A 20943-nucleotide genomic window follows, 5' to 3' on the forward strand; every position below is an offset into this window, starting at 1 on the left:
TTTTTACATCTGGAACCCTCCAATTGGAATCAAGATAATAAGAATTTTAAGTATCATTACTCCCTATTTCTTCAGAGTTACTAAATTAATACATTACAGATAATCATTTACATTTAAATCTCTATTCCAGGTAAAAAATTTATATTGATTATATCTTATTGGATTCAAGAATATTTCAAAAAATCCAAATTCTTTAAGTTTCTATCATTTAGTATATACTGACATTTTTCTTATTTTACTATTTAATTAAACAATTAATTATGATATCATACGTAAAATTGGATTTAATTAATTTTATAATCAAAAATGAAATCAAATGGAGGTCAAAAATCTAATAATACTCTAGGATCAAGAAACTCTAGGAAAATAAAGCGAATGAGGCTAAGATCAAATAAATAGCAAGGTTAAAATGATATGAAAAGGTAATTGATTGTTAAATATTGATAGAAAAATGGCTGGTAATAATTCAACTTAATCTGTGAAAATAATTAAGACGAAATCTCTATAGAGAAATAGAAATTAGTAGAAAAACATTAGTATCCAACCTAAAATTGAATAACCTCAAGAATCTCAAACGAAGGATAAATAAAAATAGTCTCAAGATACAAAAGTTAATGAAAAATCAAAAAGAAATAAACAAACTACTAAATAAAAAAGGTAAAGTAGCAAGGATAAGGAGTAAGAAAGGATTGATACATAGATGGAGGACTAAATTAATCAAAAACTAAAATTTTATAATGCTAAATTTACAGTACTTACAGAGATAGGAATTCCAACAATAAATTTACATTATGATAGAATAAAATAGTTTATCAAGTAATATCAAAATGAAATTAAATTGAATGACGAAAGCGTGATATCAAAGCTAATTGGAGCCATAGGTGAAGCATATGTTGAGAGTGATAATGAAGTTACATTAAATGTAGAATCAAAAAAAGTCATGATCTAAAAATAGATTACGGAATATTTAGAAGATTGTGGAATCAAACTTGATTGGACACAGGAGAGATGGGATAAAATAATTCAAAGCACTTTGTTTGAAATTCCATACTTTTATATGCCAAATGTGAATATGAGGAGAGATTTAGAAGGAAAAGAAAAATACTAAATTATATTAGAAACTTTGAATTTGTTCACTTAAATAAATAAATGGAGTAAGATGTAAATGCAATGTCGATTTTGCCAGAACTTTCCATTATAAACCAAAGAGAGTATTGATATCAGAGAGCTAGTGGACGAAAATGAATTACATAATGTCAGATTGATAAGAGAATATTTAAGTCGCATTATGAATGCATTAAATAAGATTTAACAGTTGCAAGTATAAAGATAAACCAGAGATGAATTACATCTAACAGCTAACTAATTATAGGATCTATCAGTAGAATATTATTTGAATAAGATGAAGGTACTATAACTCAAACCAGTAATTTTGTAATATGTCACAAATTAACCAACAGAAAAGCACACATAAAAAGATGAAATTAGTTAAGATCTTATTTTAGATAAATCATCCATAAAATAAAACGATTAGAACGATTAGTCTTAGGATGGATAAGTAAATATGTAGGATCAATTACAACAAAAGAAAACTATTCAAATCAAAGTTCTTAAATCAAAGACTCTATTAGAATATTTTAAACCTGCCAAGTAACTATCTCAAAATGATGATAACTCTTAAAATGGAGTTGAAAGCAAAGAAAAGGATGAGAAGTTAATGAATTAATCATCTGAGAACAAACCATAAACCTAATACTTTGATATTTTGGAGAACTTTTTCTAAAGCAAGCTGGGTAAACAGACGAAGGTTTAGGATTAAAAAAAATGAGATATAAGTATAATTTAAAATATAGACTATTATTTTCATCATATCACTATTTGTAATATAAATGAGGCTAATAAATTCTCATTATGAAGAACAAGCATATTATGATTAGGAGCATCATTTTATGATTGATATCAATGGGACTAGTGTAAAACTATATAAAATTAAGAATATATTGATGAAAGAATTCAATATTTACACAAAACATGAATTTTCACAAATTTTAATTAATATCGAATTCGACTATTCCCATTATCGTTCAGAGACCAAATGAATTTTAAATACAGAAAGTAAGGAAAACTGGTATGAGGAGGAAGTGATATCAGGTTGCTTGTAACAGTGTCTCTTAAATAGTGATGTTAGAATAATTAATATAATTTATAAATAAATTGATGTCTGAATAGGATGATATGTTCGATTTAGAGTGTTAACATAATTGGTATTCCTAAGAATTTGATGTGGAGTATCCAGAATCTGAGAAACAACAATTGGAAAGAATCAAGGACAAGTGCAATATGAACTTATTAAAACGACAGCTAGTTTGTTTGTTTGGTTTTCCAACCATACAAGTAGATAGTACTCAAATATTTGCCTATCTCAATGGCATAATGGAGTAAAACGAAATTGAATAGAAACGAATGATTAGAGTCTTGATAAGCTTCATAGGAGAAGTTACCAGCATGGAAGATCAAGAGACTAGGTTATAAACCATAAGAGGAAGGGTAGAATAATTCCTGACAATAAAAGGGATTAAAATAGAATGGAGTAACAAGGAATGGGAGTAGGAAATCGAATCACTTTTTGAATCCCGATATTGTAATCCCTATTATAGTAAAATACCTTATACTTAGTTTGAGTATGCAAATTTCTTTGCTTTGTTAGAAAGTCCTATGCCTATGTTTTTGAGAAGTCTCCGTCACCCCTGTTTTTGTTAAGTGTTTGATGCAAAATCCACGGAGGATTTTAAATAATTATGTAACATCACTGATTTAAAAAATGTGAGGAGGATAAGAAAATACATCTAATCAATAATAGATAAATTAGAAGAATTTCGAAATCTACTTATTGTAATTGAGTCAAGGGATTACTTTAATGTAACTGAAGTGATTGATAGTTTTAATTAATTATCTGGAGAACTAGACAAAATAATAAATATAGATCTATTGTTAAGCGATAAATATAGTTCAAAGTAAGAGGAGAGAATAAGATATCACAATGATGTCGATAATCAGACAGAGAAGAATTCAATATCTTACTTAGAAACCAAGACTTCAGCTAAGACCTTCACAACTATAAATCAAGGCAGCTTAGATTACAGATCGAAAAAGCAAAAGAAGAAACAAAAGCAAACAGAAAAATGCTATTTCCCATCGACTTTCTTGAATTACATTGATTCAGAATCTAATCTTAGTTAGGAAAACAGTTAAAATCCTGAATCAAAATGCGAGGATCAGCTTTTTCTGTAAGATAAATTTGGTATTGATACTGACATTCACAAATAATTAGCTATCCCGTGTTAATATATTGATGATATAACCAGGAAAATTGAAATTTATGAAAAACAGCAATTAAGTTTATAATTGATAGGATTTCCATGTCCTATATTAGATTAAAATCGTCTAAAATAAATTCTATCTAGTTATAATAGTATCTAAACAAATAAATAAACATTAATTGAGTAGGTGATTTGCAGCATTTGGGAATCATTAACAATTGGACAAATCGAATGTAATGCCATTGATTTGGTGAAAAAACAAGCATTTTTATAATTTTAATCTTTAAATCTATCTGTGGATTAACACGAATTTGAAAATGTTTTGTGTAATCGTTATAAGAAATAAGCCACTTTGCCATATAACAAGAATTTTGAAATTGCTCCATTTTCTTTAGAAAAGTTATCGAAATTAGTAAATCGCAAATTTCCAGATTAATACACAATCAATAACTGCCTTACAAGTATTACTGTATTCTAATCAAAAAGTATTTAACCTTTGGTTAGTTCCTTTAATAGATAAGAAATCAAAAAAATAAGATTTATTAGGACATACATTAATGATATGTATTAAAGTCTAGAGAGTTTAGTATAATTTAGAAATAAATTATTAAAAGCTAGGCAGAATAAATAACTAGACCAATAACTTGTCTAAGAATTCAATAAACTTGAATTGAATCATTTAAATACAATAGTGAATAGAAAAATACCATAGTAATATGATCAAAATCAATATTGCATTATAATTGATGAGAAGGACAATTTTGATGAATAATGTAATTAAAATCACAAAATCAATCCGAATGCAATTGAAATAGAAAATGATATATTTTTAGATGAGGATTCAATTAAACAAGAAGAGAAGAAGGAGTAAAATACTCAAAAAAGTTAGAAGGAGGAGTAAGATATTAATTTAAAATTTGAACCATTAACCGGAGCAGAACAAGCGAATTAAGAAGCAATAGAATAATAGGATATAAAATACTAGAATTTTATATAAGAGGATTTGATTTCTCCTGTTTAAAGAAACTATTTTCATGAATATCAATCACCTAATTTCTTTAATTCTCCTTGTTTTGATTAGGGTTCGCCTTTAGGAAAATAATAAATGTTTTTTGGTTATTGTGAATTTGATTAATAAGAGATTGAATCACCTGATCGATAAATATTATAATTTCAAACCCCTCATAACTCCAATTGATTTTAGTATTTTTTATATAATTAGTAATTGCTTCATAAACATTCAATTATTTGTTATCAATAAATAAATGTACACAAACTAATCATATTTTAAAAATCTCTGAAAAGTTTTCTTGAGTATTAACTAACTAGGAATTCTAATCTTCAAACAGCAACCTCTACTTTTCATTTTCGACTCCATACCTTAATGATCCAATATGTTTATATACTTTCTATCAATCTCAGCCTCATAATACTTCTTAAAACTTTCGTCCTTCATTATGTATTCATTCCTAGCAAAGCACTTCTATCGTAAGATCTAACTCATTGATTAAAAACATACAACGATGGCGAAAAAGCAAAGCGAATCTATAAAAGGCTTTTTTCAGTTCTTAAACTTTAACATTCTCTGGAACTCCCAACATAGAATAAAAGTTTGTCTTCATAAGATAATATTTTATTTCTGCTTCTGTAGACATATTTTAAATATATTTATAAGTAATTCAACGTTATTGAAATGGAATTTTTGATTTCTTGGCAGAATCAGTCCGTTTCAGTAGGAAGTATTTCTAAATAAAGAGACAAAATACATTGGATTGTCGATTTAAACTAGCAACTTGAGTAGAAATCTATTAAGCAATTTATTTTGAAGGTTCATCACCAGGCAGAGTATTTATCTAATTTCGATATCTTAATTAGGCAGTCTTTGCACTGTTGTTATTTTAACCTTTGAGATGAACTTAACTAGCTTTACGAGAATTAGACAATGATCTACTAACTGGAATTGCAGTTTTTAATTATTATGAATTCGTGAGAGTCACTTATTTTGGTTCATCATAAATCTTTGTGCTGACGTGATACTTCTACTTTAGAGTAGTTATAGGAGTGTGTTTCTATTTTAACTTTTCTTAAGTGAGTTTAGACTACTAAGTTAAAATTTAATTCATTAGTATATCTACTCTTTGTTTTATATCCAATTAAGGTTATAGAATTTTATACTTCTTAATAAAAAGTTGTTATTGTTATTTGGGAGAGATCACTAGTTCCTCTTATTATGTTTCAAACTTCTTTTCAGCTTCCTATTGAGTGACAGAATGCTTTTGTGGATAGAGTATTTGCTTTTTGGCTGTCAGAGTTTGTTACAGTTTCGTAATTGTTGCATTTGTCTGTTGTGGCATCTTATGTGGGTCTTATGTTGACTTATGTAAAATAGGGACTTTGACGACGATTACAAGCTTATTCGATAGTGTAGCCCTATTGTTAAAGGCATGAGGCTTCAACAACTTGGTGTGATACTCAACTTCTTCATCTTCAGGCTAAGTGAATGAGTTTAATAAAATACAATTGATTGCTTATCCACACCATAGAGTTTTCGATAGACCTAATAGATCTGAGTGAAGATTGAACTTGAATGAGGAACAAATGTATAAAATATCTCCAAGGCCTTTCCCAACCAGATTTCAATGTTCATTTTATTTTGTTGAAGATTCAGGAATCTTAATTCAGTTGATATACTATAAAAACTTAAGCCAGTTAACATAATCTATAATATATTCTAGAATCAAGTACCAACTCTAAGATTACTTCTTCCGCTATAACCATTTCATAACTATTGATGGGGAATAATTCTTCCAAATCTACATATGTTAATTGCATCAATCCCAAAATTTACATTTATAACAAAGGATGCTGATCATCAATAACACTGAATAATTTATTTTATTAATTATTCGCTTGAGTCTGAAATATCTGTTCAGTTGTAAATAGAGATTGACTCCTATTCTGATGATTTCGCACTAGCAGGTTATTTTAACTACCCCCTTCATTCGACTTATCATCATAAGGTATTACACTCCTTATTGAATTCAAAATCTCCTTAAATACAATTTCCACTATTTATGGATAGCTCAAATTCTAAGGCTATGATTATTATTAAGGCTAACACTGCAGTGATATAGAATTCTTGAAGTTGGGAGAATTGATTTCTGAATTTGCTCTTTATTTTTTATTCACATTGTTAAATAGAGTTATTTGTTAACATAATTTGATTGTAGACTAAAGAATACTCCTTAGTACTTTAACTGCATCTTTTGCTATGTCTAAAGCCTACTTGTTTCTTGTCTAAAAATTTTATTGAATACCTTTTGGTTTCAGAAAATAACAATGTAATTTAAAACATTACTCTTAATCTAAGTAGTTTATTTTGTATGATCTTAGCCATTTGTATAGCATCAAAGGTTCCTTTTTTTAAGGTTTTGCCCTTAATTTTGAGAATCTGTTCACATTCTAAGAGTAAACCTAAGGATTCTTCATAAGCTGCGTATCTCTTAAGCATAATAGCGTAATTAATTTTGGAGAATAGAACAGATGTGTATTAAACTTATATTCTATGTGATAATAAGGAAATACTAATTTAAAGTATAAAATTCTAATAATTTTGCAGCTCTGTCATGGAATTCCAAAGCCTAGAAATCTGAGATGTCATCAGAAAGGGCTATCTTGGTGAAATGATTCATAACGAAATCTGGATTGTCTGGTTTGATAGAGATGATTTCTTATGAATCTTCAGTCTGTTGGATTAGATTGTTTAATATACTTGAATAAAGAAGTTGGAATCATCATTGATCTATTCTCTCCTGAAAATAATTTTCTTTTGCCTTACTATATCAATAGGAGATTTATCTTATATCAACATAGGTTGAGATACATTTTTGTTATGAAATGTGTGAGCTTCTAATTTAATCATTTTATTATTAATTATATATATATTGCATTGTCTAGAAGGTTATCAAAATGCCCTCTTAACCATGATGTTGTAGAAGTCCTCTCTTGTAATTTCTCTGCCATTCGAAGCTGCACGTTCCAACATCTCAGCCAATTCTTCAGCAGTCATGGTCTCACCCAATTCTTTGGATACCTAACTTATCAATTCTCGATTTTATACTCTTTTCAAATTATTCAAGTTGATACTATTGCTGCCATCATCATCGAATAAATCAAATATTTTATTGATTCCATCTTTGCTCTCCCTATTACCCAACTTAGACGTAATTGCATCTAAAAATTAATCAAAGTCAACATCAGTTCTATCTCTAATCTTGCACTAAATACCCCTCATTTTCAAGTTCGGCAATCATATTAAAAATAGTTGGATTCTTTTAATCGAATCCTAAACTCTACATAGCTGCCTTCAATTCACGTGGATCCACTCTCCCAGTACCCTCAGTATCAAAAAGATTGAATGCTTCTCTGATTTCATCAATTTCATCATCAGTCAATCCTGGTCTAGTAACACTAAATTATCATCCATACCTCTCTTGAGGTTTACGTGCATTCCCTTACTTCTAAGGTTATTGCTTTTACGCTACTTGAGCTTAGGGTTTGCCTCTCATATCTTTATTTATTTCAAATATATTTATATAAAATAGTATATAAATCAAAATAATTCTCATTACATTATCATCATATTTTGTGACGAATGCTTTTCTTCCTCCTCAAAAGAGTGATCATGATCATCATCCTAAAATTGATCATACCCAATCTAATCTATAAATAACTCAAATATCAAATAATACCATCCGAAGGTTTCTCAAAGTCAAAAGTTCTTTGATCCTCATCTAGATCGTTAGCACTATTAAATCTCTAATATTGAGGTTCTTCCTCTCCAAAATGCATCTTTACATAAGTCGAAGCCTTTTTTGTTTTTCTTGTATCAACCTCAATGCTCTCCTCATCCTCATCATTCTGTCCTTCCCAAATGGTTTCTGGGATCAAACTTTGGATTGATTTTGCTTTGGTATATTGTTATTGTGTTGCAATCTTCTTGGGTCTCTGCTATTATTGTTGTGGCAAAGGTATTTTTGGTTTATATTGGAAACACTTTCCAGTAGCATTCAAAAAGTCTAGGAGTATGTCGTTACCATTGAATTGACTCGATATTCTTTAGAGAAATACGCCTAGTTGTTCTCTTCGATTTTCAATATCCTATGGAGTTAGGTATTTTGTCATTTAAGGGAAATGGGGTAATTGGATCTATGGATATGTCAAGGCTAAATCTCTGTGGAATGTTAGGAAGTCACTGAAAGATCGAAATACTATTTTGTGTTTGTTCTGATATTTGAAGGTAATCTCATAAATGATGTATTTTCGTTAACTATTAAGATCTTTATTGTCTTGGAAGGATTTCACTTCAATATCGGTTACTTGTGATTGCTTTTCGATGTCTGGCTAACAAAATGTAAATGTGGATTCATTTGTCAATAGCTATTACCTTATCTATGTCTCTTCATCATTACCAAGCAGTTATTTTTTGTATTTGTACTCAGAGACTATAGTTTGGAGCAACTTTTTATCCTATGGCATAAAGAAGACGAAGACTGAAAAGAGCATGAGGACTATTCCTCTGAGGATGAACATTAGCCAACAACTAGTGTCTTCATGCATGATCACAAATCTATCTTTGTTATTTATCTGCCAAGTAAAGAGGATTATTGCAAAACCACAAAAACACAAAAATTGCAACTATATAGATATTCCATAAAATACTATGAGATTTAATTGAGTAACAAATGTTGTTTATCCGTATATATCTGCATCTTCAAATACTTGCAATCCTGCCAACAAGTAATTAATTATCTAACAAAATTCTATAATTATAATCAAAACGTAACTAGTTAACAACACACTACATACTCTGAATGAAATTAAGTGTTGATGACTATTTGCAATATTGACAAAAGTGTAAACATACTCAAGATTGCTATTTTTGTGTAAATTGAACATAAATTCAGAATGAAAATACTTCTCTTTTCCTTAAATTTTAACTTGGCAGCTTAGTAGTCTATCCTTAAATGCATGAGTTCTTACTTTTATTCTACCTCTTCCAGGCCAAACCAACCAAATTCTATAGAAGAGGAGCAACCCCCAAAGCAACTACAAGGATGTTTTCCCAAATATTATCGAAATACTTTACCATTATATATATAATTAAATCAATAAAAAAATGTTATGTATCTCATTAATATTGGTAATCTCGCGAAAGTATTTCAAGACAATTGACGAAAATGATTAATTAACTCTTGTCATTTACTATGAGTTAATTCAATCAAACTATTTTCACCATAAATTTTAAATTATAACATAATTCTAAACATTAAATAAATATTTCAAATTCAAAATATAAAATGTAACACCTCAGCTACCCTCCCGATAAAAAAATTTAGAATTATCAGTTCAGTTTCAGAGCCAAATTGGGCAAAGGTGCTTATGGCACTGTTTATGCAGGAAGAAACACCTTTGATAGTATACTTGCATTTCTAATCCATAGACAAAATTGTTGCACTCAAAGTGATTGACAAAAAGTTACTACTTACCGATTACGCCAATCAATTAATTGCCTCAGAAATTGAAATTATGAAGAAGATTAATGATTCGCATGTTGTTAAACTCCTCGATGTACTACAAAGTGCCAATAATACATACATCATAACTGAGTATTGCAATGGAGGAGACCTAAGGGAATTTATCAAGAATCGAAAGTACTGTATTCATACATTTAGAGTTATTCCAGAAGATGAAGCTCTCAAGATCATGAATGATTTGTTATTAGGAATCAAAGCTCTACTTAAAATTGGAATCATCCATAGAGACATCAAACCAGCCAACATTCTCATTCACGACAACCAATTCAAAATCACTGATTTCGGCTTTGCCAAATAAATTGATGCCAATCTCGATACCATCATGAATTCCTTGGTTGGCACTCCATTGTACATGAGTCCTTAAATCTTAAAACGAACTAAATACTCTTCCAAGTGTGATGTTTGGTCACTAGGACTAATCCTATATGAGATGCTTTATGGCATGACTCCTTGGCATTCTCAAAACCTAGTCGAATTAATGAATAAATTGGATTCAAAAGTAATTTTATTAATTTTAATCAATTAGCCCTTGTCTTTTCCAGTGCACCCATAAGTTTCAGAAAATACAAAGAAACTCATCAAAGGCTGTCTCCAGATCAATGAGGAGAAAAGATGGAGTTGGGAAGATCTATTCAATTCTGTTAACATCAATCTAAAAACAATTGACAATCAATAGGAGTCTCCCACTTCAACAGTGAAAGAGGATACTTAAATTTCAACTCAAAGAGAAAATCAAAATTACAATTAATCGAAATACTCCATACAGATGCTTAGAATTAAATAAAGAACTGAATCATTATGTTAATAAATCAACAAACATAATAGAAGTCTTAGTAATACCGCTTTTCTTACTAATGATGGAGCAAAACGATATGAAAATAAAACACCAATCAATGAAAAATAAAAATAGATTACTAGTTATTTGGATCTTAAAGAAAAACTAAAGCAAACTCAAGGGAAAGTAGAGAGAGAAAGAAGCAATTCTTAAAACTCCAAATTTCCCACTTAAAGATCAGAGCTAAACAATTATTTGGAAAAAATCCATAACGTTCAACAAAAACTTAATAGTAATAATGACTCATGCAGAACTCCAAGTGCTTTGTAATCACATTCTACAAATACTTCGAATAAATAAAACTATGACTTAGATTTAGTGAAAGTCTCAGAATTCTAATTAGATGACAACAAAGGTTCTGATTATTTTACCATGTTTAGAAATCCAAAGACTGAAAGAGTTAAAAGAACTAATAGTTTAAGTGGAAACTTTGGCTATCAACAACAGCACTCTCCATTTTAAGGCAAATCTTCAATTCAATAACTAATAAAGGCTTTGAGTAATTAATTGGAACTTATTCCTAATCATGTGAATTGCAAAGTTGAGATAAATACTATGGTTATTTTACATAAAGATTTAATCAATTATACTCAAAATAAACAAATATATACAAACTAAGATTTAAGGGATCTCAAATAACTCGTAAATAATCTGATTTCCTATTTAAATTCTAATTCAGGAGAACACTCCAGCAAATAATCCTAAGTTTTGTTGTTACTGTTGCTTACTTATCACAAAGTCTTAATATTCAATATCAAAAATAAATCTTTAAACATAGATGTATGTTTAATAGAATCAATAAAAAAGAACATCCAAATTTAGTAGAATTAGATGAATATTGAGTCAAAATTAATAAGAGAGTAAATACATTAATTAATGTGATTTCATACATTTTTATTTTATTTTTTTTTAATTACAGTCCACATAATTCCTCTATTTAATTACATCATGCATCTATGTACTTGGTACATTATATGTAACTGTCTGATTGATTTAGAGTCTAAGGCATGCAAAAGATGTGATGGAGTAAATCCAATCACATAGAAATTGAAAATTATTAATAGATATTTTTATGGATTTACTGCCTAAAAGAGATTAGTTGCAATCTATACTTCATAACACTAGTAGTCAATCATCATGGGATCAGATTAAGCATGCTCTAAATTTACTTCTCATCCTTTTGGTAAACTTTATTTTGAAAAAAATCTATCTTCTCTAATTATACCAAATAAGCTGTACTACTCAATTAATCAAGTAATTTAAGGTGACACAAATGTATGTTCAGTTTCAGTCCATTTGAATATACATTAAAAACAACCATAAATAGGTTTGATCTTTTATAATTTTTAAATTATTATAAATATACAGATACTAGTTAAATTTAAACTTTACAATCTATCAGAATAATAAATTGGAAATACTTTAATCTTCATATAAAACAAGCAACATAGAATATTACTAGTAATATTTCTAAATCTAAATTAGTTTTTTAAATCAGCTTCAAATATCAATAGACCAGTAAAAATTGAAGGCATTAACTATAAATTGAACTTCATTCAAATCTAATATTGTACATAATATTTTTACCAAATAAATGACACAAAAGAAACATAAAATCATATTCTTATTATGCAATTTATATTTCCAAAATGGTTGAATTATTATTTGTTTCAAAATAAGCATAAAGTAGTATTATATCTAAATATTATCAGCATTCCAATATAATATCCTTTAGAAATCATGTTAGCAAGATTATAAATAGCAGAGCAGTAAATTTAGCATATAAGTTATCTCCTTATTTTGAAAAATAGAATTTTCATAAACCACATTTAAGGATACTTTTATTAATAACTCTATTTATAACTAATTCATAAAATATATATTTTAACAATCATGAATTGAATTTTAAAAAAGCTTTTAACAAAAAAAATTAATTATTTCAAAAGTATCTCTTATGTTTACCTTTGCCAAAAATTCTTTGCTCAAATTTTAAATAATTAAATTTTTCTTGTCGATCCAATTTACCAAATATATCTATTTTATCAAAATGTTTCTATACTTTTGCTATTGAAGTTTTTATGTCCTTTTTTTATTCAATTATTGCTGTTTTTTCTTCATTTATTCTATCAATTAATAAACCAATTGTTTTTTTTGACTGTCCCTACCTTACTATTGGAATTTTGGTATCTGATATTAATGTCAATGAAGTTTATCTTTAAACTAAAGGCGAACCATCGACTTCAGATGAATTTTATTTAAACTCTCTAAAGGTAGTTATAGTTGCTCTCTAAAATCTTCTGGAAGATGCCTCTGGAATATTGGGAAGTTTCAGTTTATGTAATTTAGATTTTTTGTCTGCTTTTATTTAATCCTTGTGGTTTTACATGAATTCTTCCAATTTTTCTTTATCTATTTACTGGATTGACTTCTTATCTATACCTTTGGCCCTTACTAGTTTAGTAACTAATATAGTTGATTATAATTTCTTTAATCTTCTCTACTTTGGCATCATTGTTTAAGCAAACTCATATTCTTCATCAGATTTACGCACATCTTGAATGTTGTTATATGCTAACATTTCTTTTAAACATGTTCCATTTAAGATCTTGAATTCTTGGTCTGCATTTTATTCTACATAGTCGTCTTTAACCTCATCTCGCAGTTGATTATCTAAATATTTGACATCAACCGGTGATCTCCTCTCACATCGATATCTAGTTGAGTCACATATTTGAAGATGTCTCTTAACCTTATTCAAAAGCTACATCGTTTATTATTTATGATAATCATATCTATATGAGTCTCCTCTAGGAGTATAATAAGGTTGGATGAATGTTTAATCTTGAAAATGCAATGTTTTCATTAATTAATTATCTGTTATAATGTCATTAGGATTCCGAACTTACATAAATGTATGGCTCAGATCCATACGTTAAGATTCGATAATACTTATGTTGTATCTTAATATGTATTAGATATTTCAGAAATGAATTAATCAATTATTATTTTTTCTCATTATTAATGTATAAGATAACCCAAACTCAATTACTAGAATGGGTCAAAGATGGTAACGCATAAACTTTGGCAGTTTACTTTCGTGAAAATCTAGCTGGCAATTAACAAGGACTTTAACACTTTTTCAAGATGATTGATAACTAGAAACGCAATGTAGTCCATTGGGCTGCCTATTTCGGATAATTGGAATTAGTGGAAAATTGGCTACAATCCTACTCTTAATACATAGATCTTAATAAGACCGATATGCATCATTACACTCCTTTAGAATTAGCGAGCATTAAAGGGTAAATTCAATATTCTAATTACTTGCAGCTTCATGAAAGAACAAGACTCCTTGATTTAATTTAGCCTAATCAAACTGTTAATCGAGAATAAGGCTGTAGTCCGACTTGATAATCCATATTAAAGAGCTACTCCACTTCATTGGGCATATTATTATGGAAACACGGAGTTAATTAAATTCCTCTTGTCAAATTACCCCGATTTACAATACCAATTCGACTAATTTGGCATGTATCCTGTCGATTATTTATTCTTGGAAAACAGACCTTAGGAATATTAGTATTTTTATAAATTTCATGTATTTTAGGAGGAACTACAAAGGCATTTTTATTGCAACAGTTGTGGAATATGCATAAACAGTCTACAATCACCAATTTAAAAATCTCCGAAACCTCAATACTTAAATGACTATGACTCTTAGATCTCAGTCATTAAAGTCGCAAGGCAATGATAGTAGAGATAGATTGCAATTGAAAGAACCTGCTAATGAAATTGACAGTGAATCTGAAGAAAGAACCTAAAATTATTTACATGCAGGTTTGACTACGATGACCTTAATGTCAAAGGTTCGATAAACATGTACTATGTCTCAAAAAAGAGATTCCTTAACTTCTAGACTAAGTTAATAATTTAAGTAAATCAAAGAGAGAATGACAAAGTTACCAAATAAAAATATACCCAATGAAATTCCATTTGATGATTCCTAATAAGAACTTAATGAACCAGAAGCAGAAAAAATTCCTACTGTTAAAATAATGTAACCAACCAATACAATATTTATTGATCCTCATAAAAATTATTTTGATTAATCAAATAAAATACTCAATTCTAAAAGTGATTTGGAAAGTGAAAGAAATCAATAAAAAAATCTGGTTTAATCAGATGAAGAAATTCCTCGTATCTTTAAATCAAATAATATTTATTCACGCTCCGAATTATCTCGATATTAACCATCATAATGCCAATAATCATGTGCACCTTCTTAGTTTGGAAGGCAACTTTCTCAAGAAATGCAAATATCCTAAGAGGATTTTAGATTGTCGATGAAGGATGCTCAATAATTTAGATCGATGAAACCCTCATTAAAGAAACCAGGATAGAAATTATTCAAAAGAAAAAGTACAACTTTTAATAATGAACCTTACTACATCTTTCATTATACAAAGAGTTAAAATAAGAGGTAATTGTTTGAGTGCAGATTATAATTTTGGTCAACAAGAATAGAGTCTATAGAATTTTTTACATACTTTTTAAAAAAGGGATGTAATCCATTTCTAATTTAATATTAAGGATTTAATTGTCTACATATTGCAGCAAACAAAGGGAAATACAATATTCTAAGATTTATATTAGAGAATGAATATAAATACAAAGAGCTAGAAGAACTGAAGGAGAAACAACCTTATATTACCGAAGAGGAATTGACTAAAACTCAGCAGAGCAAAGTTATATTTAATAAAGTATTATTGAGTTATTGATTATTAGAATAATGCCTTCAATATGATGACTGATTTGAATCCTTCGAATGCCTTACATTTAGCAATTGAAATCAACAATTATGAATGCATGAAGATTTTAGTGGAAAATGGGGTTTCAGTTGATGTCTTAAACCATAGATGTTTAAAACCTTTTGAACTTACCTTCGATACTAAGATGGTCAAATTTTACGAGAATTAATATCTAAAAAAAAATGAACAAAGTTTTAATTTCATGGGATATATGTACGTTCTTTAGACAAAGGGATCCTTAGATGTTAATCAAGATATTGTTATGTTACAATTACAGAATATTAGATAATCTCTTTAATAAAATGATATGGACTTTGAATTCATAGTAATCAACACTCCAAATTATAATTGTCTTAGGAATTAATAAGAAAATAAGATGAAACATCATTATTACGTGTTGAAACTAACAGCAAATACTATTTATAAATTAGCGGATAAATATGAGATTGAATGCTATCATTTTACTAAGAAAGTAATATCTTTTTTAATCATAGCATCTAGCCAAATTTAAATATCGAGATTATGATCATTACGAATTTCCTAAACCTTTGCAGATACAATCCCTTATTGTTAATACATTGAATGAAGAATTTGATTTAGACAAATTTATTTTAGAGGGTTTAGTGATATCTCATTTTCCCCTTGAAGACAATTCAAAATAATAAAAAGTTGATTAGTTATGGAAAGAGCTCCAATACAATTGCATCAGAGACACAATCAGATTTGAAACTCACTAGTTTTCATTAAGACCATTAAATTCCATAGCAGCATATTATGGACCTGTGATTGCCTGGTATATCTCTTTTAACGTTTAAATTGTAGGCTGGCTTATAATTCCAGCTCTAGTTGGTTCTGCTATTCAATTGTATCAGCTGTTTGCTGATAAAGTTCAGTAAAATTTAATCAGTATAATTAAGTGCTTCCATTTTACCAGCCTATGCTTTATTTATGTCACTTTGGGCAACATTATTCATGGAGAAATGGAAAAATAGAGAATCTGAGTTTAAATATATTTGGGATATGCATAAATTCAAATAATAGGAGCCTTAAAGGGTTATGTATACTGGTGAATATGTTATCAATCAATGTACAAATAAAATAGGAATCTATGATTATTTTACAACGTTTAAAAGAAGGCTGATAGTTGAATTCCCAGTAATATTGTTAGGGATATCTATTATAGTAGTGAGCTTCTTTGCCTTCAACATTTGGTAATCAAACCAAGATCCAAACAATATCTATATGCCAATAATAATTAATTCTCTTAATGGAGTAGGCATGACTGTCTTTTGCGACCTATATAAACGCTTATGCAAATCAGTGGTTAATTGGGAAAATCATAAATTTGATTTAGCAATGCAATACTCTTATGTTTTAAAAGTGTTTTTATTTGAATTCTTAATCTCCTACATCTCTGTCGTCTATGCTGTATTATTTAAATCAGATCAGACCCAATTAACTTTATCAGTAGCCAGCATAATTATTACAAGAGGATTAATCTCCAATTTAACCAGCAATTGCATGCCTTTTTTATTCTATAAATATCTGAAATGGGGTCTCGAGGGTTAATTTGATAAATTTTAGGATTATTGTAAAGATTTCAAAATTTGTGAATTGTAGTATGTAAATGACAAGTTGCCCCTTCAAGATTAGATTAAATTTATGCAAATAATGGAGGATAGCCATAATAAGTAACCATAAAAGGAATTATATAATGAGTATACTAGTATAGCCATTCAATTTGGATATACAACTATGTTTTCTCCTGCCTTCGCTGCTGCTCCACTTTTCTTTCTGTTAAATCAATACATCAACCTACAATTTTCCATCTACAACTACTAAAATGTGCTAAAACGAGAGGTAAGATATTACATTACTAAAGAGAGCTTAAGCTGCTGATTCAATTGGAATTTGGCTATCCATTTTTGAGATTATGAATTATTGTTCTACCTTCATGAATTGCATAGTGATAGGGATCGTAAATAAATCTGAATTTGAAAAATTGATTGGGGATACCGATCCCTTATTTCAAACTTTAGTACTAGCAGCAATAGAACATATTTTATTACTTATTAAATATATCCTTGGAGCTGCCATTCCTGATTGTCCTTATTGGGTATCCAAAGAATTAAGGAAATATGCATTTTTAGAAGGAAAGAGTGCTAAAATTCAAGAAGACAGTCAAAATACTTTCTGATTTTAATTATTTTGTATTATAAATATAAGACCATGGTCTGAGTAATTTATTTTCATTAGAAACTAGATACTTATATCTTACACTTACAAATCTCTATAATATATTGCAGACTTTTATTTAGAATTACATTATTTTTTCGAAATTGTATCTAGATTTTATGTAAATAACTGAAAAACAAAAATGGTCTTTATGGAGAAAATTTAATTATAAAAACAAAATCTGCAGTACTCAATTTCATACATCTGTAAATCCTTCATCCTTCCATTAATTGTAATGCTTGTCACAATTATCAAGACAACCGCAACATCTTTCTTTGCATGGGTACCAAATAAATGCCAAACATTCTCTTATACAGGTACAAATAGCCAGGCAACAAGAGTAGACAGCCTGAATATAGAAATCAATTATTTACTTTACCAGTCACGACTAAGCATTCAGCATATTTATCGCAACATCCTTTCTCTGGCTCTTTATCTTCTCCTTCCTTTCCCTCTTCTCCTGCTCCTCCTTTGGCTCCGCCTTTATCTGCCATTTATTTTTATTTATATCGTTTTTATCAATTAAACCTAAATATCAATAATCGTATCTATTGAAAATGTAAAAACACTGTTACATTCGCTTTAGGACAGTACCACTTTTATTTGACATCAATAAATATTCTCTTCCTTTACAAAATTGAAAAAATATAAGTGGAGAATTAATTTAATAACAAAATTCACAAAGAATAGGTTTTATTTTATCAATTTCTTATTCTACTATTATCAATAGAGGTATGTAATTTCAAATGTGTATAAATAGATAGCTTATTAATTTAATTTACAATTGGAAGTTATTCAAACATTTATATAATTATTTTAGTAAATATTTCATTAATTATTTAATGATTTTTTGCATTCTTATTTATTTTGCACATGCCGCTATCAATAGGAAATCTTTAAAAGGTAATCCAAATTAATTACAAGCTCATAGAATTATATAACAAGTATTTAGCGATTGATTTTGATGTTGAAAGTGGATCAGCTACAGGATTGTTAAAAGAAAAGAATAATATGTTTTATCAATTAGTTTACTAAAAAGGGTTCAACGAGTAAACAATCACAAAAGACAACATATTCTTGATTTGGCTTTAAGGAGGTCCTGGTTGTTCATCATAAAGTGCATTTTATGAATTGATTGGTCCATTCCATATTGAAAAATCTGATGCTGACTTTACAATTCAAAAAAAGGATAATAGTTGGAATGATTTTGCTTCAATTTTATTCATTGATCAACCCTTTGGAACTGGATTTAGCTAAGGAGATATATAAATTAATTCAACATTACAAGCTTCAGGTTATTTTGTAGAATTTATGGTTGAATTTTTCAAGGTTCATCCCGAATTCTAATAAGCATAGACTTACCTTACTGGATTCAGTTACACAGGTCACTTTGCTCCTCTATTTTCCAATAGTTTACTTAATAGTGACATCAAGTTCAATTATTAAGGAATTATAATTGGAAATGGATTATAAAGTATGTTATATTAAACTTCATCAATATCTTCATACTTATATGTGAATGGGTATATAAGCGATGAATTTAAGAAAATTACAAAGAAAGAAGAATATCTATTATAATCGATGATATTAAAGTAGTAGGATAAATTAGCTGGATCAGCATTTACATCTTACTTTAATAAATTAGAGAATTTTGCAAAAACTGATGTATCAAATATCTTACTAAAACAAGGAGAAATAAGATCAAATGAGTGGATTAATTTTATGAGTAAATATAAAGATTAGTTTGGAATTACAAACACTATTACTTAAGTTTGTAATTAATAAGTAAAATAGCAGATGGAACCTGATTTCTCTTTTGATTTGACCAAAATTATTGAAGACTTACTAAACAAAGGAACAGTCCTTTTCTATAATGGTTAGATGGACGCAAGCATAAATCCAGCCGGAACACAAAATTGGTTATCAACCTTTAAGTCAGATTAAATTTATTAATGGAAATCAGCATAAAAATCTATTTTTAAAAGTAATGGAAGAACAGTCGGCAATTTCAAAAAAACAGAGAAGTTTACTATGGTAACAATATACAATGCAGGCCATGCTGCTGTTTTTGATTAACCATAAGTCCTATATGAAATGATTAATCATCATCTTAATAAAGATGAATATTGGAATTGATTTAGTATATATATTGATAAATATCAGATATTATTTTACAATATAAAAAAACAAATAGGATAGTTTCAAAAATTGAAATTCAAAAGTGTCAATGACTTGTGATATTATAAGCTTTATCTATTACTAATACAAAATTAATCAACGAAATCAATATATTGGGCTTAAGAATTCTCGAAATGCTTGCCAAAATTATAGTAATATTAATTATAAAATATTAATGAAAGCAATTTATAAATTTTCCACAATTAAACCTTTAATAGTTTCTGGCCCGAGTGGAGTTGGCAAAGTACATAATTATTTTATTAAAGGGATCATTAGTCACCAGATTACTATAAAATAGCCAAAGCTTTGTTTACAGTGTGAGTCTGACTACTAGAAAACCAAGACCAAATGAGTAGAATGGCGTCAATTATCATTTTGTAAACAAAGATGTCTTTGAGGAAAATATCAAAAATAATGAGTTTCTAGAGGTTTGTGAAGTTCATGGAAATCTATATGGCACTGCTAAAAATCAAATAAACGATATCATTAAATAAAATAAAATACCTCTTATAGAGATAGATGTTTAAGGAGCTGAAAAAATAAATAGATAATTGAATAACTAATGCGTAAACATATTTATACTACCACCATCTATCAGCATTCTTAGAGAAAGATTAATTGGAAGAAAAACTGAAACATCTGATGTTGTGGAGAAGAGAATCAAGAACGCAGAAACTGAAATTGAAAAAGCTAAATCTTTTTAATTTTATCATTTCATTGTTAATGATAATTTTGAAACATGTTATAAAGAGCTCCTTGAATTTGTAAACAAAAAGTATTAAAACCTCTGATTATTATCAATCAATTATTAATATGAAAATAATTATTGTTTTGTATTTATATTACAAATGTTTAATTATATTTATCTTAAGAACATACTCAAAATACCAAAATAATCTCTTTATTTTAGAAATATGAATTTTTTAAGAGAGATCAATATTTTTCAATTAAAATTAGATACTGTTGTTACA

At 28.3% G+C, this 20943-nt stretch overlaps 10 protein-coding genes across 10 annotated transcripts; 6 read left to right on the top strand and 4 right to left on the bottom strand. All coding sequences in view use genetic code 6, as the record gives it.

Annotated features, from left to right (window-relative positions):
• The first annotated feature begins 306 nt into the window (after window positions 1-306).
• PTMB.451 (hypothetical protein) lies at window positions 307-1828 on the top strand. The annotated part of the gene is made up of 2 exons (XM_001347242.1): window positions 307-422; window positions 448-1828. The coding sequence occupies 2 exons, from the start codon at window positions 307-309 to the stop codon at window positions 1826-1828; spliced, it is 1497 nt and encodes a 498-aa protein (XP_001347278.1).
• Window positions 1829-2217: 389 nt separating this feature from the next.
• Window positions 2218-4518, top strand: PTMB.452 (hypothetical protein). Its single annotated transcript, XM_001347243.1, has 1 exon — window positions 2218-4518. One exon carries the CDS (start codon window positions 2218-2220, stop codon window positions 4516-4518), a length of 2301 nt encoding a protein of 766 aa, XP_001347279.1.
• Window positions 4519-4999: 481 nt separating this feature from the next.
• PTMB.453c (hypothetical protein) lies at window positions 5000-7242 on the bottom strand. The annotated part of the gene is made up of 6 exons (XM_001347244.1): window positions 5000-5812; window positions 5839-6039; window positions 6066-6612; window positions 6638-6883; window positions 6906-7066; window positions 7093-7242. The coding sequence occupies 6 exons, from the start codon at window positions 7240-7242 to the stop codon at window positions 5000-5002; spliced, it is 2118 nt and encodes a 705-aa protein (XP_001347280.1).
• Window positions 7243-7284: 42 nt separating this feature from the next.
• Window positions 7285-7888, bottom strand: PTMB.454c (Centrin). Its single annotated transcript, XM_001347245.1, has 4 exons — window positions 7285-7413; window positions 7441-7582; window positions 7608-7781; window positions 7809-7888. The coding sequence occupies 4 exons, from the start codon at window positions 7886-7888 to the stop codon at window positions 7285-7287; spliced, it is 525 nt and encodes a 174-aa protein (XP_001347281.1).
• A 172-nt stretch (window positions 7889-8060) lies between these two features.
• Window positions 8061-9581, bottom strand: PTMB.455c (hypothetical protein). Its single annotated transcript, XM_001347246.1, has 1 exon — window positions 8061-9581. One exon carries the CDS (start codon window positions 9579-9581, stop codon window positions 8061-8063), a length of 1521 nt encoding a protein of 506 aa, XP_001347282.1.
• Window positions 9582-9679: 98 nt separating this feature from the next.
• PTMB.456 (Protein kinase) lies at window positions 9680-11633 on the top strand. Its single annotated transcript, XM_001347247.1, has 3 exons — window positions 9680-9797; window positions 9823-10415; window positions 10443-11633. 3 exons carry the CDS (start codon window positions 9680-9682, stop codon window positions 11631-11633), a joined length of 1902 nt encoding a protein of 633 aa, XP_001347283.1.
• A 1057-nt stretch (window positions 11634-12690) lies between these two features.
• On the bottom strand, window positions 12691-13614 carry PTMB.457c (hypothetical protein). The annotated part of the gene is made up of 1 exon (XM_001347248.1): window positions 12691-13614. One exon carries the CDS (start codon window positions 13612-13614, stop codon window positions 12691-12693), a length of 924 nt encoding a protein of 307 aa, XP_001347284.1.
• A 158-nt stretch (window positions 13615-13772) lies between these two features.
• Window positions 13773-17756, top strand: PTMB.458 (Protein required for meiotic chromosome segregation-like transmembrane protein). Its single annotated transcript, XM_001347249.1, has 7 exons — window positions 13773-14053; window positions 14082-14330; window positions 14359-15511; window positions 15537-16031; window positions 16054-16451; window positions 16477-17419; window positions 17442-17756. The coding sequence occupies 7 exons, from the start codon at window positions 13773-13775 to the stop codon at window positions 17754-17756; spliced, it is 3834 nt and encodes a 1277-aa protein (XP_001347285.1).
• Window positions 17757-18636: 880 nt separating this feature from the next.
• On the top strand, window positions 18637-19930 carry PTMB.459 (Serine carboxypeptidase). The annotated part of the gene is made up of 2 exons (XM_001347250.1): window positions 18637-18697; window positions 18726-19930. The coding sequence occupies 2 exons, from the start codon at window positions 18637-18639 to the stop codon at window positions 19928-19930; spliced, it is 1266 nt and encodes a 421-aa protein (XP_001347286.1).
• Window positions 19931-20021: 91 nt separating this feature from the next.
• On the top strand, window positions 20022-20763 carry PTMB.460 (Guanylate kinase). Its single annotated transcript, XM_001347251.1, has 2 exons — window positions 20022-20216; window positions 20239-20763. The coding sequence occupies 2 exons, from the start codon at window positions 20022-20024 to the stop codon at window positions 20761-20763; spliced, it is 720 nt and encodes a 239-aa protein (XP_001347287.1).
• The last annotated feature ends 180 nt before the right edge of the window (window positions 20764-20943 follow it).

Source organism: Paramecium tetraurelia (genome assembly GCF_000141845.1).
Source record: "Paramecium tetraurelia macronuclear, complete genome".
In the NCBI taxonomy this organism is placed as follows: Eukaryota; Ciliophora; class Oligohymenophorea; order Peniculida; family Parameciidae; genus Paramecium; species Paramecium tetraurelia.